Source organism: Mycteria americana, chromosome 2 (genome assembly GCF_035582795.1).
Source record: "Mycteria americana isolate JAX WOST 10 ecotype Jacksonville Zoo and Gardens chromosome 2, USCA_MyAme_1.0, whole genome shotgun sequence".
NCBI classification, from domain to species: Eukaryota; Metazoa; Chordata; class Aves; order Ciconiiformes; family Ciconiidae; genus Mycteria; species Mycteria americana.
The window spans coordinates 9620583-9637646 of NC_134366.1; the positions used below are offsets into that span (position 1 = coordinate 9620583).

General features: G+C 45.1%; 1 protein-coding gene across 1 annotated transcript; it reads left to right on the forward strand.

Moving 5' to 3' along the window:
- Window positions 1-1804: 1804 nt before the first annotated feature.
- On the forward strand, window positions 1805-11671 carry INSIG1 (insulin induced gene 1). Its single transcript, XM_075492378.1, has 6 exons — window positions 1805-1919; window positions 2535-2941; window positions 4966-5090; window positions 5786-5952; window positions 6434-6533; window positions 9781-11671. Exons 2-6 carry the CDS (start codon window positions 2551-2553, stop codon window positions 9808-9810), a joined length of 813 nt encoding a protein of 270 aa, XP_075348493.1. The 5' UTR covers window positions 1805-1919; window positions 2535-2550; the 3' UTR covers window positions 9811-11671.
- Window positions 11672-17064: the final 5393 nt, after the last annotated feature.

A 17064-nucleotide genomic window follows, 5' to 3' on the forward strand; every position in this document is an offset into this window, starting at 1 on the left:
GTGTTATGTCTGCATGTGATTTCCTGGAACAAATCAAACGTTTCTGCAGAGGAACCCATAAAATGGTGACAATATATTAAGATCCTTTTCTCTGAAAATAGTTAACTCAAACTTATAGTGCAGGTCCACTGGGTCAGAAAAAAAATATGAAGAAAGGGAAATAAATCACATCTTAAAAAATCTGACAGAAGAATCCAAACAATTTTAGCATATGAGACTAAAACCAAAAGCTGTTTTGGTACACTATTGAGATAAAACAGCAATGGAAACTGAATATTTACAATTCCGTCTACAGAGGACATATATAGGGTGTTCGAGCAGTGAAGTCTGTGAGGCAGGACTGGGCTGATGCCAAGCTAGTCAGTACCCAGAGAAAAATATTGGGCTCTTCTGTCACTTCCAACAGTGGCACTAACAATTCGGCCATCACCAAGACAGTCCAGTACCTCGTCCAAAGGCACGTTGCGCAGCAGGCTCAGCTATCCGAACTCTTTGCATCCCAGCTAGAACTGAGCAAAGATCAGAAGGGATAACCATATCCCAGATGAATTTTACAGATGAATTTTTACAGAGGACCTGCCTCTTTCTGTATCTTTAATTGAGTTCGTATTTTTTATTTGTTACATTTAACACATCGATGAAAGACAACTGGAACCATCACTGAACCATCATTGAACATTGATGGTCCAAGAACTTGGATCATCATTCTGCCCGTCACAGGTGTGGCTAGCAACTATTCTTAAATCCTCCGTGTCATCGCTTGGGAAGCCATTGGGTCCTATAATCTTTCAACCATAAAGAGGACATGCCTCACATGAAAAAGATGACCTGCTGGCTCCAGTGAGGCCAGCTAAATAAACAAGAAATCCACCACTAGCAACACACCAGCCTCCAGTGTGAACCTGCATCTTAAAAAAGCCGCTTAGCAGCTGAGTCCTGCTTTGTAGACAACTGTTGGTGCTAAACTCTAACATGACGTACAGCACACACAGGTAACCATCTCTGCTAGGCCAGTTTCCAGACCCTTGCAGAATGCAGAGGGCGAACTTGCATGTAACTGTTATTTTTATGGCACTACACTAGGCTGGGTGCACCACGAGCCAAGCTTTGCCGGTGCTGGCAGAGTAGCTGCTCAGGTTGTCAGCACCGACGGTAAGTCAGGAGTCTGGGATCTGCCGGGCACCCCGTGGCTGGCTGCTGACGCAGTGTCTGCGCTTGGCACGGTCTTCTTACACAGTCCTGGGTGTGGCGGGATCTCCTTACACCATCACTTTAGAATTACAACAGCCAGGATCACGGATCCCTTCATCTTCAGGAGACGCCGCAGCAGATGCCTTCAACCTTCCCCATGACTAAGTGCCATCTCCCAAGGGGGCAAACCAACGTGCCGGGCTGGGCGACAGCAGGCGAGGGCTGGGCTGCGGAGGCCACCGCCACCTTCACCCCCACCCCCCCATATCTCCACCACCACCATCGGTATCAGCACCGCCGCCGCCGGGCTCTCCTCAGGGCTCCCCCTCAGCGGGCGGTTACAGCCCTTGGCGGGGCAGCGCCGCGGGCGCCTCGCGTGCCCTCCGCGCGCTCCCGCCCCGCCCGCCATTGGCCGCGGGCCCGGCGCGGGGGGCGGGGCGCGGAGAGGGGCGGGCCGGCGGCGCCGCGCGGTCCTGCCGCCGCCGGCCGCGGGGCGGGCGGGGGGAAGGCGGGTGGTGTGTCCGGCACGTCATATCAGCCGCCCGGCCGGGATTGGCTGCGGCGCCTCACCCGACTGGACGCGGGCGCCCGGGCTGGCGCGGCGGCTCCCGCGCTCGGCGCTCGCGCCCGGCCCCGCCCCGCCCCGCCCCGCCCGGCGCGGCCCGGCCCGAGGGGAGGGGAGGGGTGGCGGGGCGCAGCGGCGGGCCCGTCGCTGCCTGCGGCCGCGGGTAGGTCGGCGGCGGGTAACGTGACACCCGCGGCTGCGGGCTTATAAACCTTACACGGGGCGTGGGCCGCCGGCGGCGAGCCGGGAGGGAGGCGGCAGAGCGGCGGCCGTTCGCCCTCCCTCACGGGCCGAGGCGGCGGCGGGAGCAGCGGGCGCAGCCCCCTGAGGTGAGAGGGCGGGGAGACCCGCGCCCCCGGTGCCCGGCGGGGAGAGGGCCGGGGAGGGGCGGCGGTTTTACGCCCCCGAGCCGGGAGGCGAACCCAGTCCGCGAGGGAGAGGGGGCAGCGCGGGTCTGACAGGAGCCGCGGCCGGGGGGGCGGTCCCTGTTCGTGTCCCCCGAGCCTCTCGGGCACTGGGGCCGGGGACCCCGCCGCTGCCGGGCTGAGGCAGCGCAGCCCCTGGCCCTGTGGCTGCTCAGGTGGGTCAGGTCACCCCGCTCCTGCGGGGCTGCTACCTTCGCCCCCGGCCCGTCGGGCTCCGAGCCGTCCGCCCGGTGCCTCTGGAGCCTGGCTGCTGCTGCTGGAGGAGGCGGCGGCGGTGCGTGTCAGTGGTGTGTAAGGGGCCGACCTGAGCCGTCGTTGGGGGTTTTAACAGGCTGTCCCTGTGCGTGTTTCAGGACCCCGGTGAAGCCAATGCCCAGGTTGGAGAACTGCGCCTGGAGCTGTTCCTGCACTGCCAGGGGACGGCACAAACCCCAGCTGGGGGACACGGCTGCCGGGCTGGCCGCCAAGGTGGGGGAAATGCTGAGCTCCTCCGTCTCCAGCCCCTCGCTGACGTTGGTGGGTCACGGAGCACGCAGCCCCAGCACCTCCAGTACCACCAGCAGCACCAGCAGCAGCACCTTGAACTTGAGTCAGCACCTGGTGCAGCGGAGCGTGGTCCTCTTCGTCGTCGGTGCTTTCATGGCCCTGGTGCTGAACTTGCTGCAGATCCAGAGAAATGTGACTCTGTTCCCTGACGAAGTCATTTCCACTCTCTTCTTCTCCGCCTGGTGGGTGCCCCCGTGCTGCGGGACAGCAGCAGGTGAGTTGCTGACCTCCACGAGTGATACTTTTTTTTTTTTTTTTAATCCCCCCCATCCTCCCGTGGGGAGGCGAGGCGGTGGGGCTGAATTTGTGACCTGTGCGTGCAGGAGTTTTGCGCTTCCATCGCCTGGAGTAAGTGATGTGAACTCTGGGTTTTGGAAGGATGCACGCCCACTCCAGCTTTATCCACACGCAGGGGCCACCCACGCATTTCCCGCGTGTCCAAAGGCTTTTTTTGAGCTGATGCGCTCTGATTGTGGGTAAAGTGTATTTTTCCCGCAGCGCGGCGCGGCCTGGAAGCGCCAGTGAGCAGCTCCAGCGCCGTGACGCGGAGGTGAGCGTGGAAACACGTGCTCCCCACGCAGCCGCCGCCGTGTCTCAGTGACAGTGTGAGTTCAGTGCGGGATTCCCCTCCGCCCCACGGCGGGACGCGAGTGGGTGCGGTGGGGCCGCGCCGCGGAGCGCTGCCGCCGCGCGTCACCGCCCCTCGCCGCCCATTGGCTGTCGGCGAACTGGTGAGTGGCGGGCGGCGCTCGCCATTGGCTGCCGGCGCGAACTGGCCACGGGCTGGGCCGAAAACAAGGAAGTCACGTGCGGCGGCGCCCGCTGCCCGCCCCGCAGCGCGAAGTACCCCGGAACGCGCGGGCCGCGGTGCGGTTGGCGCATCAGCCGGCACTTCCCCGGTGCTCTGCTCCCTCCTGTCCTTGTCAGAAGAAAATGAGGCCTTGATGAAGGGTTGGGGGATGAAAAAGGCGGTAAATCTTAGGAAATAAACTCGCTGTCAGCTTTTTAAATTTGCGTTGAAAGTACTTTAAACAACTCTTCCATGTTTGTTTTTTTTTTAATGCAGTGATACTGTCATGTGCTATTTGTACTTCACAGTAAGGGAGTATGAATAGTAAACCATAAACTTGAATGAATGATAAACTGCGTAGTAAAAAGATTGCCACAAGATATGCTCCAGTGAGGGTTCTCATAGTCCTGTCACAGTTGGATTTAAACTTTGGCATTCAGCTATTATCGTAAGGTAAAAGCCCTGGTAACTGGCATCAGAATAACCAAACTGTTTCAGCATCAGATCACATGTTTTTCTTAGTGGTATGTCTTGTAGCCTTCCTAACGTAGAAGTTATTCCTCTTTATGAATTTAAGGGGGGGGGGGGGGGGGGAGGGATAGGAAAGGAAACAAATGTACATGCTACCTATAGTTAAAGCAGTGTGTCTAACCCTGGCATTGGTGACAACACATGGAGCTGCAAGGCTTAGAAGAATGAAACTCATCTGGTGTTTGTGCTAGCAACTGAGCTAACACTAGCCTATGTTTTTCTTCTGCAACCAATTTGCAGAGTGATAAGGATGAGAAAATGCTATATGAGGATAAAAACTTTTGTCTGGTTAATAGTACGAGTAGTTATTTCTCCCTGACTTAAATATGACTGGTGGCAGGTGCTTCTTTAAGTTCAGCTCTGCTTTGGTATAAGAATTCATCTGATCTGGATGGCAGCATAGGCTGACTTGCAGCCCAGCAGAAGGAAGGAAAGCAGCTCTGCCAAGAAACTTTTCAGTCCAGGCAAATATTTAATTCAGGGCCTGATTCACAGCTCATGAGTAAAGTTCATAAAACTGTCTGCCCTGCACATGAGCAATAAATGCATATTCCATTCCTCACTGTAATTAAGCTTTTTATTATGCTTTGTTATTTATTGGTACAAAGCAAGCATCTGCTCAGGATGTCAAATGAGATATGCTCAAGGGAGAAAAGGAGCTTGAAGTCAGATACCTTAACATCGCAATATATATATTTCTGCTTTAAAGATTCAAACAGAACATTGCTTGTTAGAGTGGGGTTTTTTCTTTTCTAAAGGGGGGGGGGTGGATAATGATTATTTTCTTCATCAGGCTTACAGTAGCGTGATAAGCACCTCACTACTTTGTCAAGCACTTACTTGCCAAACTAATATTTAGTAATATTGAAGTAATCATTGTATAACGGTTAGTACAAGTAGTGTTACTTCTCTTGCAGCTGTCGTTGGCCTGCTGTATCCCTGCATTGACAGCCACCTTGGGGAACCACACAAATTCAAGAGAGAGTGGGCCAGCGTAATGCGATGTATAGCAGTTTTCGTTGGCATTAATCATGCAAGTGCTGTATCCTTGAACTAGTTTACATTGTTGCTTGATGTGCTTAGTCTGTTGTCATGAAACAGTCTCTCCCATTCACGTCTGGGAGAATTACAAAGGTAAGGATGGTGCTGCTGTCAGAGACATAAACTTCTGTGAGACCTGCACTACACTGCAGTCTACTACTTTAAGATAAATAACACAGTTCACTTAAAAGTAGTTGGGGGGGGGGTTCTGGGAAGGGGGAGGGATAGACATAATAGCATGTCTGGTTTAACTGCAAGTATAACAATCTAAGTTGTGTTATTTTAATCTGTGTGTTGTCTACATCTAATACTTAACACAATTAACTACTGAGGTACACTGAATTGTTCAGTAAGAGTGTTCTTTGTCTTGAATAGTGATGGCTTGAGCAGAAAACCTAAATTGGCAGGGATAACTGGGTTACATGAGAGAAAAATCCATAGAAGTTATATATGTTACAATATAGTATATTCTTTAGATGCTCAGTGTGACAAAAATTAATGTTGCCTTTGCACTCACACCCCAGTCAAAGTCTGCAAGAGCTATGATTGCTCGGCAGGTCTGAAAACCAGATCCTTAATGTATTGTATTTAGAGATACAGAATCATGCTCACTTTCAGTTTGAGTTCTCCCTGGTTCAGTGTCAGCAGCAGGATGTCTGCAGACTTAAAAGGATTGTCCTTAACATCTCTTTCCAGAAACTAGATTTTGCAAACAACATCCAGCTGTCCCTGACTCTAGCAGCCTTATCACTGGGTCTTTGGTGGACATTTGATCGTTCAAGAAGTGGTCTCGGACTTGGAATTACAATAGCCTTTGTAGCAACTCTGATAACCCAGTTTCTTGTATATAATGGTGTTTATCAGTAAGTTATGCTTTTAAAATACTGTTTCAACTCTCTTGTCTTAACTAAAAACAAGGGTGCGCATGCACTGGAAGTTAATTATTACCATATTTGGCATGTTCTTACAAGAAGACTTTCTTTTGTCCAGGGCAGCTAATTGTCCAGTTGTTCCAAATGATCAGATTGAGAACCAGGGGTGGAGGGTGGGGAGCAGACAAATTGGGATGTATGTTGAAATGTTAACAGCTTAGTAAACTGAACTTCTCCTGGCTTGGTATATCATTAACTGGCTCTCAGGAGCAAGATTTCTAAACTTTGCTGGCTAGGACATTGGGTTTTAGAAGCTTATGAAGTTAACAGACTTAATTTGTTCTCCCTATTTCTTCTCCTATGTTACTGGCTTTTTGTTTGGGCCTAGGAAGATAATTCTATAGCATCTTGTTAGCATTATGTAAGGTGATGATAATAGCTTGTCTCTAACTTATTTCCTTTTGTTTACTAGGTATACATCCCCAGATTTTCTTTACATCCGTTCTTGGCTTCCATGTATATTTTTCTCAGGAGGTGTGACTGTAGGAAACATAGGACGCCAACTGGCTATGGTAATTACTGTATAATTAGCATTTCCTTTAACAGTCCAAATACTTTCCATTGTTAGTCCAAGAACAAACTATGCCTTTAAGGTTATGACTCACAAATTGACAGAGATGCCTTCCCAAGAGTTGAAATGTAAGTGTACAACCTGTGCTGCCAGTAGAGTGGGAATTGTCTTAGTAAGTGTTTGAGTATCTTCTGTGTTTAGCTTTTTCCACCAGCAGCCTAAAGACTGGAATCAGTATGCCGCTTCTGATGAGAATCTTAGTCACTCCTGCTCTGTCAGTACTTTGAATTAACATCAAAGGTAGCTAAAAAACTGAGACACAGGTGGGCTTTCTCTAATTATTTATGCAGTAAAGCATTTTTGTTATGTAGATGAAAGGAAACGTCCCTGTATAGCAATAAATTCCACCACTCCAGAATTAAATATGCTCTTTCTGGTCACTTAAGATGTTGTTCAAGTATCACTCCATATATGGAGTAATATAGTGTAAATTACTCTCTCATTTGCTAGGTTCTTAAGTAATTATTTCCTTGTAGTGTACTTAAGAGTAAACCTGGCTGTATGCTTGCACATCAGCCTAAGGCTTGGTTGTGAAAAGTGTTCTAACACTGATGGATAGTAATAACTAATACTGTATTGATTTAACTTCTGTCTTCTTTGCTACTCAAGTCCTTTATCTGGGAAAATGTCCTTCAAGTATTTAACTTCTCTAAGGCTGCTGTGGTTTAGGTGCCTTTAATTTTTACTGAAGGAAGGGCATTTGTAGACTTGGGAGTTCCTGAAATATTAGTTTCTGAACTATTTAGTAAGGGGGAGAGCTGCTTTTTGGGACTGAACCACAAATGGGTAAAAAGATTAGCCTAAAGCTAGCTGTCTTTCCTGGAGCAGGCTTTCTGTCTCTTCTGCCTAGCCTTTCTTAACCCAGTGGGTGGATGCTCATGTACTTGTAATGTGCATAGTCTGAACCTGATGCTGCAGATGGACAAGCTTGCAGACAAGCTGGGGAAGAGAGCTTGACCACCACTGGCTAACATTAAAGATCAATTTCTTTAGTATTGATTCTCAGTTACGCTAAATTAACAGTAACGTCTTGTAGAAAAGGCTGTTTGGAAAAAAAAAAAGCATGGGGCAAATCTACTCCTGTTCTTGAGGTTTTTCTTTCATACTGACTTGATACCAAAGTACAGATTTCCTGGGACCATGGTCACAATCTTAACTTCACAGGCAATTTTGGTTTGCTCTGAGGTTCTTTAAAATACAAGCTCACTACTGCTCCTTCAAATCCCAGTGGTGTGGACTATCTGCATATATTTTTTCTTAGGACTACATGTATGGGGGGAAGAGAGGGTATAATTTCTCTTTTTAAATTTGCCACTCACATCATGTGAAAAAGATATATTACTATAGTTTTATTTAAGCTTTGCTATTGCAAGCAGAGTCTCAGAATAAAATTATAGTCAGTTACATGCTACAGTTCTAGATTTCACATTGGCATATGCAGTACTTCCAGTTGCTATGCTTCTTATGTTAGAAAGCAAAGGAAGGGAGCCTTAAAGAAGGAAGAGTTAAAATAAATTTACACACATAAGACTTTCTTTTTTCCTTTGACTTCTTTTCACCTGAATGTAGTTAAAATCAGACTGGGTCCTGCCTGCAACTCCTGTCAATCTTGTAATTTTCCTTATAAAGAAAGAGGGAAGTTGGTAAGGCAAAGCATTTCTATTCTGGTTATCTAGAAGGATCTTCTCATGTGTTTTACATTACCATTACTTAGTCTGGAAAAACTTGGAGAAGCCCAACACTTTCATAGGAACACTTCTGCAAGTCACTGTGAAGCATTCAGGGCTTGAAATTCAAAGAATTCCACTTCTAAAACAGAATGGTAGCATTCAGTCTACTAGGTCTTTCTTCTATAGAGATGACCCAAAAGCATGTCTGTTTTGTCAGCCATTGTGAATGTGGCAGGAAGATGGAATATCGCATTTTTTTAAACCTGAATAAACCAGTTATTTTTGTAGCTATATTCTCCTGTAGTCCCTGAGCTGTTTGGCTGCATGTGGTAGCTGCAGATCAAACAGTAGATGCTTTCTGGGCATGTCTAGAGTAGAAGGTGGCACCTGTGGAAAATATTCCAGTGGAGTGAAGTTGCCTTGGTTCTTCCTCAGCCCCTGCCTAGCTTTTGCAGTTAGAAGAGAAATTAGAAGTAGAATGAGAAGTGTCCCTGAGACATCCCCTCCCATCCTGAGAAGCGTTAGCTGGGGGGTGCTTGCTGCTTTTGAGTCACTGGATTTCAAGGGAGCTTACATGCAGTAGCCAAGTGCAGTGTTACCTTTAAGCAAACCTGCTGTTAGCAGAGGGGCTTCGGTTTTGTTTGTTGGGGTTGTTTGGTGGTTTGTTTTTTTTTTTTGCTATCAGCTTGAGGATGAAATCCAACGTTTTCTTTAATAGTGTGATTTCAAAAGAAAAGGTGAAGGTGCTGCTGCCACCATCAGCTCTCACTGCTCATTATGACACCTAAAGTTGCTCAGTCAGTGCTCATCAGCTGGGTTAAATGGATGGCAACAGTTCATTTTGAGTTGTAGCCATCATTCTCAACATCTGCCAAACTAGGGTGGTATTCAGAACTTGGACCTCACAAATATATATTGTTTGCTACTGCTTGAAGCTGCAGTACTATGAATGTGTTCAGTACTGGGAAATACACTGGCATTTTGGCTCTAGAATGAGAAGAACATATTGCAAGCTTTGTTTTAAAGAAATGTTGGTTAAATTTCTTACACTGACATACTGTAGGGTTTCATACTGGAAAAGGGACTTAGGAGGAAATGAGTAAGTCTATTTTCCAATCAAAGCCTGGTATCAGATAAAATAACTTACTCTTGAAGACGGTTTGAAAGATGGCTGTTAAAAAAAAAACTGAATTAATGCCCATTAAGTGAAGCACTGTGTACCTTCTGCTAAGAAATAAACTGAGATAGGGAGGAAAGCTAACAGAGTCTTCTAAAAAGCAGTGTGATTGGTAGGATTTAGCAGATGCACTAATTGAGTCAGCACAGACCCATAGTGACTTTTTTGTCCACAGTTAAGGAGCACGTCCTTGTTGAGCTTTTATAAGAAGCCATGTCTGGTAGGTCATTGTCAGCCTAACTGAAGCTAGTTGACTATTTAATCATTGCAAGTATTGCATAATGTAGTCACTTATCAGATGGCATTAAAATATAACACGTGTTTGGTTTTTTTATCCATAGGGTATTCCAGAGAAACCACACAATGACTAAATCTTTGAAGAAGAGAGGACAGTGCCAGTGTGAAAGCAACATTACGAAGATGTGTTCCTGTTCTAAATTGAAGATTATTTAGAGAAAATAATCTCTTTATGGGCTCACTGCACACATGACTTGTGGAAAAAATATTAATCCACTCTTAGAATAGCCAAGTGAAATTAACTGCTTATCTTGAAATCTTACCCTGATTTACTGCATAAGCATTTGCTTATGGCTGTTCTCTGGAAGAGTTTAACACCAAGTTGCGTACAACTGTTCAGGCTAAGTGGCAGTTTTCCAAGTATTAGATTCCAATGTAAGTTATTGAAGCAGCTGCCGTATTTTAAAGCCTTGAAACTGAAATTTAATTACAAGCTCTTGTATCAGTGCCCAAAGGAAGTAGATCGATGGTGCTTAACAATGATGAAGTATGGTTTAATAGGAATAGTATTTATCCAAATCTTTAAAAAATAGGGTTATTTAAAAATAAGAGTGATTGAAACAGATTAAAGGCATTGCAATAATGCTTTTAGGAGTCTTATGAAGGAATCATGCCCTTGTAATGCTGCATTAAGTGAAATTCTGACTGGAAATTTCATTACTTCTGAAGCTTGCAGTCAGATTTGCAAGAATCAAGTTCTGGCCCCAATTCAGTAAGAAATTTAAGTGTGCGTGAGTACTCCTGCTTAATTAGATGTATGCTTCAGTATCTCACTGAAGGAGGTCTTGGGTATCTTAAATGTCTGGTGTCACTGAAAAAACGTGCATTGAAGGCCATTGCTTGGCCACTGAACATATGCCCCCAACTCCTTGGATCTGCAGTTTCTTCCTAGAGGTGTCCTTGATCTTGTTTCTGTTTGAGTCAGGGTTTTGACTGAAATGATTGGAAACAGAAGCGGGCATAAAATGTGATTTAAACTGTCTGTGAAGAATAGCAAACAGCTTGTTTTCTCAGTTCAGTTTCTGAAAGAGATCACTACTTGTTTTTTCACAACCCTATAGAACTTGCAATCTGTGATTGCCTTCTTAAAACAAAAAAAGTGCTTATGTCACTACATTAAACATTTGGTGTTTCTTAATACTTAGTTCTGGTGAGCACAATGTATTCATTTGATAGCTTAGACCACAGGAGACCTAAATAGCAAGTATTAGGTCTTAAAGTTGAAGTGCAATGTACAGTAAATCTGAGCCTCATGTTCTCTTCAATATCGATCATTTCTTATGAGAGATTAAAGAGAAAAGGGTTCTGAGTTCATTTCAATGCTGCATGGAGTCAAATGGAGCAATAATTTATTTAACTAGTAAAGCTAGTTTTGTTGTATCTTTCATTGAACCCAAATTTTTAGAAATACTCCAGTTTTGTGGTTATGGTGTACTTGTAAACTTTTATGGATTTGCCTTTTTGTATTATGCAAATTTTTTTGTGTTCATTTCCAATCTTACATGGTTTCAGATACAGTTAGAGGCATCGGTTAAAGACTGACCCATCAAAAAAGATGTTGAGGCAAGGTAGCAGTGTTCTGGCTGTTTTCACTCTTCTAAGGGAATGCTATAACTGCTGCTTGTGCTTTTTTTTTTTGTAGCAGGAAAAGTTTAGCACAAAGTCTGTATTACAGAGCGGACCCCAATTCTAATCTTGCTTTGGTGTAAATCAAGAGTAATTTCATTGGTATAAGAACCTTCCTCAAATGTTTAAAACCTAAATAATCACATTTTATAGGACTACTTGAAGAAATTATGTCCTCAGATCAGGACTGGATCAGCTCAGCTGTTTTAAGAAGTATGCTACCTGCTGGGGAGGCAGTTTGTAATCATCTTGAAACCACTTTCAAAACGTTATAAAACCAGATGTAAATAAAGGTGACAGTGATCTCTACAGCTGTTTGATTGATAGAGAAGTATTTAAGATTTATTTGTAAAGACTGAACCTAAATCTGTATGTGTTAGAAATAATGCAGCCAAAAATGTAAGTCAAAAGTTCATTTTTTGCCAATACTTCTGAGTATCTTAACCAAAGTGATTTAAGTTTGGAAGAGGCAGGAGGGGAGTGAAGAAAATTTGCACTATTCTGAATTTGAACACTTAAATTCTCATTCTTACTGATAAGTTTTCAGCGGTGTGTTTGGTTTTACACTTTTTTTACTATTAAAGTTTTAAGATCAAGTCATGCTTGCCTTGGATTCTCTGTATTAGCATTATGCAGCAATCTTTCTTGAAAAGGACAGTTGTTACTGTTGCCTAGCAAACTGTCATGCATACTCAGTAGTTTTAAAAAAAAAAAAAATCCTGAACTGATTTTAGAGATTAGCTTTTAGAGGGGTTTCCAGCTTGGGTTATACAGCTGAAGAAAAACAGTCTTGCTACTGTGCCAAGAACACGGCATAAGTGTGTGTTATGGTTATGTGACGTAAGGTACAGAATCTTACTACCATTGTCTTCCAAGACACTGAAATTCATAATTTGAAACAAAATATGGAGGGGAGAGGGTAAACATGCAAATTCCTGTTGAGGCTTGGTTATCTGCAGTAATGACTACTAAACTCCAAAGCATCTTAAAGAGTGCAAAGAGTAGGAATGAGTAAGCACAGCTAGTAAGGTTAAGCAATTCTAAAACTTGCATCATCTGGTTTAGGGAAGATAGCATCTTGCAAATTTAGACAAAGCTTTCAATTTTACTGCACTTCAGTATTTTATTTCAGACTTCTGGAAGCTGCTACGTTTGTGGTGGAAACAGTAGAATGGCTTTTTGGTCAATCTTCATATCAGTACAGAGTTTGTTGGCTTAGGTGAAGAAGGCTTCATTAGGAACTTAACTATTTTAGCTTAAATAGCTTGTGCTTGCTTAACTTCAGTGTGTGCTCCATGGCAGCTGAGGAGCTAGCTGTTAACAGCTCCAGTCTGAGAATGGCCCAGATCATCCAGGTACATTGTTTTCCCTCAAACTCTACTCAGATTTTGTCAAAAGGAATTAAAAATACATATTACAAAAAAAATGCGGGATACAGCCTGGTCTTGGAGAACTAGGACGTGATGGTCTCCTTTTGAGACAGGAAAGTGTGTACAAGGTTTCTAAAGGAAAAAAAAAAACCCAAGTCTTCCCAGCAAGAATGATTATTTGACGTGTGCATAGTTCCTGCAAATTCATTCAGTAGGTTATTCAGCCTTCGGCTTTAAGCATGGGGATTTGCAGGTGCTAAATTAGCCACAGGAGGGCCCATAGTCTGCTCTCTGAATACAACAGGAGCATATTGGGATGAATAATGAAATTAAGTCTCAATTGCCTTACTGCACATCAGAGTAGCTCCAAAATTCATGAGAACAAAGCATTACATGCTGGACTAATTGAACAAAGCGTACTTTATGTAAGAGATCATGGAGGGGCCTGTCTTGGAAACCTGTGAGAGGTATGGGTGATCACAGGTTCTTCCAGCTAAAAGGTCAAGAAAGGTACCTATAGGTGATGGTGATTTCTCTGGGCAATGAAGGACCACATGAGTTGCCCCATACCTAGTTTGGAGTCCATCCCCTGCGTTTAAATCCTCCTGTTGTGCAGTGATGATGTTCTGTCTTCATGGGCTACAGCTGGGGACAGGTGAATTATATGCAAGAAAACCACAGTCCCTCATGCCTGTCTGTGTGATAAGGAAGTTTGTAGGTTGTGATGGTGCTACTGGCCGGGTCTGGTTAACTTTCAAAGACAGAATTCAAAGTATGTGTGATAATTCCTATAAATAATGCATTACTGCCCAAAAAGTCCTAAAGGGTCAGAGCTCACATGAGTTTTACTCAGTAGAGTTTTTCTCCGGCTGCAAATCATGTTTTCTCTATTATAGTAAGTCATGCCTGTCTATAAAGTAGTTGGAGTGCTATTATATTGTTACCTTAAATATCACACAAGGGCTACAGAGATTATACCAATTGCTATGTTTCCTAGGGATTCAAATACCAGTTACAAATTGGCATTTCTGCACAGAAATCAAACACGGCTACGTCATTTTGTACCAGGTCAGTACCTGGTCAGTGGCTCCAGCGCAGCCCTGTGGCAGCTGGGTGAGCACCTCTCGGGCCAGCCTGGTGTGGCTTGGAGCTGGAAAGGGAGGTCAGCTCCTGTAGCTGCTCCAGGGATGCTCCAGGCTTCCTCTTCCCAAAAGCAATAGATGTTGAGTATTGTTTGTGCTGATGTCGATTATTTGTTTTCTAACTGGTCAAAAGCAGCTGAGCAGCTCAAACAGCAAGAACTGTAATAATCGCAGAATGAATTACAGCTGGCCTGCATTGTGCTGGGGAGGATGGAGGAGAGGAAAGGGTTTTTTCCACCCTTTCTCTCCAGTTTACCACCAGACAGAAAAATCACACGCTCCTGCATTGCAGAATCTGGCTTGGGACAACCACAGCTTGGAGAGGACTTTATCCTGCAATGCAGAAAGGCCCACAGCCAACTGGGAACATGCCCAGCAGTACCTACAGCCTTTCCTACCCATCACCAAAGAATTGCTGGGACATACAGGATTGAACAAGGGGGTTGTGATCCCTTTGGGGGTGGGGGAATACTCCTAAACCTTGGACTTGGACACAAAGATGTTACGTTACAAACAGAGGTCATTAGGAGATGCTGAGATCTCTGAGAGAGGTCCCTGAGGTTTGGGTTTTCCTGGACACGTTAGGGTGCTCCTCAGCTCGTCACTTGAAATCCATTGGTCTGGCCCATGATGCGGGGTTTTGTGGATTCCCGTTGCTTCTTGTTGCTACAGGCTGGCACGTATGTGAGGGCAACTGCCCAAACACGGCACTACCTGTTCACGTCTTCCAGTGATGACAGAAGTCTTCCATCAGAGGTGACTGTGGGAGATCTGCCACTGACTGCAGTAACAACAAGACCAGACCCTTATTTTTTTTGCATGAAGACAAGACCTCCAAGCATGAAGTTGGGGTCCACTGAAACACTTGTTACCATCTTGAAATGCATTGTTTTGATTCTGACCTCTGAAAAGTGGTCCAAGTTGTTTAACAGTACAATGTTTTACCAATTCAAAAATCTAAACCGTGCTGTTTTATAAAATTGGGATGAGCAATTTCAATTTCCAAATTTTTTTCCCCATTATTTTTCATGTTACAGAAATTCGTAAGAAACTGTTGGTTTAGGAATTATCTTTTGTTTTGATAAATCAGCATTTTTTGGCAAAACAAAAAAAGGTGTTTCAAAAAATTCCTGATCGCTTTTACTAACTATCTCCTTGCTCACTTGCCACCCTCAACAATCTTTTATTTCCTGGCCCGGGGTTAATCACTTTCTTCTTCCTTCACACCCCTTCTCGGTTAAAGAGCCTCCTCCCGGCTCAACACTGGCTTCATCACCCTTCAGACTTCATCCTTCTCCATGCCACCCCAACAGTGGCTTGAAAGGCAGCAGGGACCTGTGCTGGATCTGTAGTCTGCATGCTGCGCCGTCTGGACCTTTTCATTCTCGGACTTCACTCTCAGCTTGTTCAAGGCTTTTTTTTCCCCCCCTCTTTTCCTGCCTGTCTCTGAACCTCCTTCCACAATAAAAAAAGTCAGCTTTCTGGAAGGACCCCCATCCCCCACCTCAGTGCCTGGGGGAGCAAGCAGGGAGCCAGGTTGTTCTGCAGAATCCTGCCTTGTTCTGACAATTGCATTTCAGAAGATGAACCGAAGGGGTTTTTAAAAAAAAAACAAAACCAAAAACAAACAAACAAAGAAAGAAAAAAACCCAAATTTTTCTCACCTGTTCTGCCCTGGCTCAGAAGAACAGCTTTGCAGTGCCAGCTACGTAGCTGTCATGTTGTACTGGAGACTGCCGCAATTTCAAACAGCAGCTCTTGGAGATGGGATACCTCAGGCTGCGTGTTAACTCTGAAACCTACAAGCCATCATTCAGTTTTTAATACCAGTACCTAGTGCACTGTTGCTGCTTTACAAAAACCAAGCTACTGCTGAATTTAATGCTAGGTATAATTTGAACCTGATGTCATCCAAAAGCAAGAAAACTTGTCTGTGATCCCTGATCGCTCCTGGTGTGCAGCTGGTGGAGGGTCCTTCTGGTGGGGGTCTGTGCTGCTGAGCTCTTGCACCAGGACCCCGTAGCGTAGGAGCCTGGGCACTGCGTGGAGCCGTGCTGGTGGGCTGAGCAACGGGCTCTGATTTCTCCAGGAAATTTGCTGCTGCTGGGCTGGTGGAAGAGGTGAAGTGAGCTGGTGTAGGAAGGAGGTGCAACACATCCCAGCCAGCATCGCGCAAGCCCACTCCAAATTTTGCCCTGCAAGGATCAGCCAGCATAGCCCAGAAATCTCTGTGAAGCTAACAGATGCAGAGATTGAGGTAAGGCAGAATCACCAGGAATGCACACCCTGCTGACTTACCCAGCATTAGCAAAGTAACCAGGGAAGAAATCAAAACTTCAAGGGCTCTCTTGTGCAACAGAGATCTTGTCCAGACCAGCAGAGCTCGTTCATTTCCATGCAGAACTCTGCAACAAATAACTTCTTCGCAAGCTCTGCTTTGAAACTTTTTTCCTTGCTTTACTGATGCACCCAGACAGTGCAGTCAGTGAAGTCCTCATCCCAGAAAGGATTCAAACGCAAGGGACATGAGGTGTATCGTAGGGGAAGTCAGTGGGACTGGAGATGCGCTGAGCATCACACAGAGCTTCAGGTCTGGAGTTCTGCTCGCAGCAGGGAGCAACAGCCGTAGCGGTGCAGCAGTCACCGTCATGGCTCAGGGCTGGAGGTCAGCCCTTGAGTGATCCTCCTACCAAACCTCCCATAAGTCACCTCCCACACACCTCGCCTAAGGCTATCTTGGAACAAGTTGAGTAAAAGTGAGTAAAAACATCAGGAATAGAGCCACACAGGAGTAAGAGTTATCAGCTGCAAGTGGAAGAAGATAGTAATGGTATCTAACAGGATAATCAGTCCTGATGATTTTACTTAGTTTTTTATCATTTTTTTTCTTTTCATGCAAAGAAAGCACTTGGTATCACCAGCACAGATGCTGACGTCGTTGCTTAGTTTTTACTTCATCTTTACTCTTTACTTTCTTTACTTTTACATCTTACATCTTTACTTTTACCTCATCTACTTGCAGTGCTGCTGGGATGAGAGTCCTACCATGGTATGAATGAGTCCTTACTGAATACAGACTTGAAGATATGACCTGGGGACCAGTGATTCTCTTGGTGGGACCCATTTGCAAAACACAAACATCTACCATAATTTTAGACACCCCAGGGTATTCAAGGCATCCCTATGGGGC

Excerpts from the sequence above, each read along its gene's own strand:
- INSIG1 (XM_075492378.1), top strand. The coding sequence starts at position 2,551 with ATGCCCAGGTTGGAGAACTGCGCCTGGAGCTGTTCCTGCACTGCCAGG. Across the intron at positions 2,942-4,965 it reads GTGCTGCGGGACAGCAGCAG|CTGTCGTTGGCCTGCTGTAT; the intron begins GTGAGTTGCTGA and ends CTTCTCTTGCAG. Across the intron at positions 5,091-5,785 it reads GCATTAATCATGCAAGTGCT|AAACTAGATTTTGCAAACAA; the intron begins GTATCCTTGAAC and ends ATCTCTTTCCAG.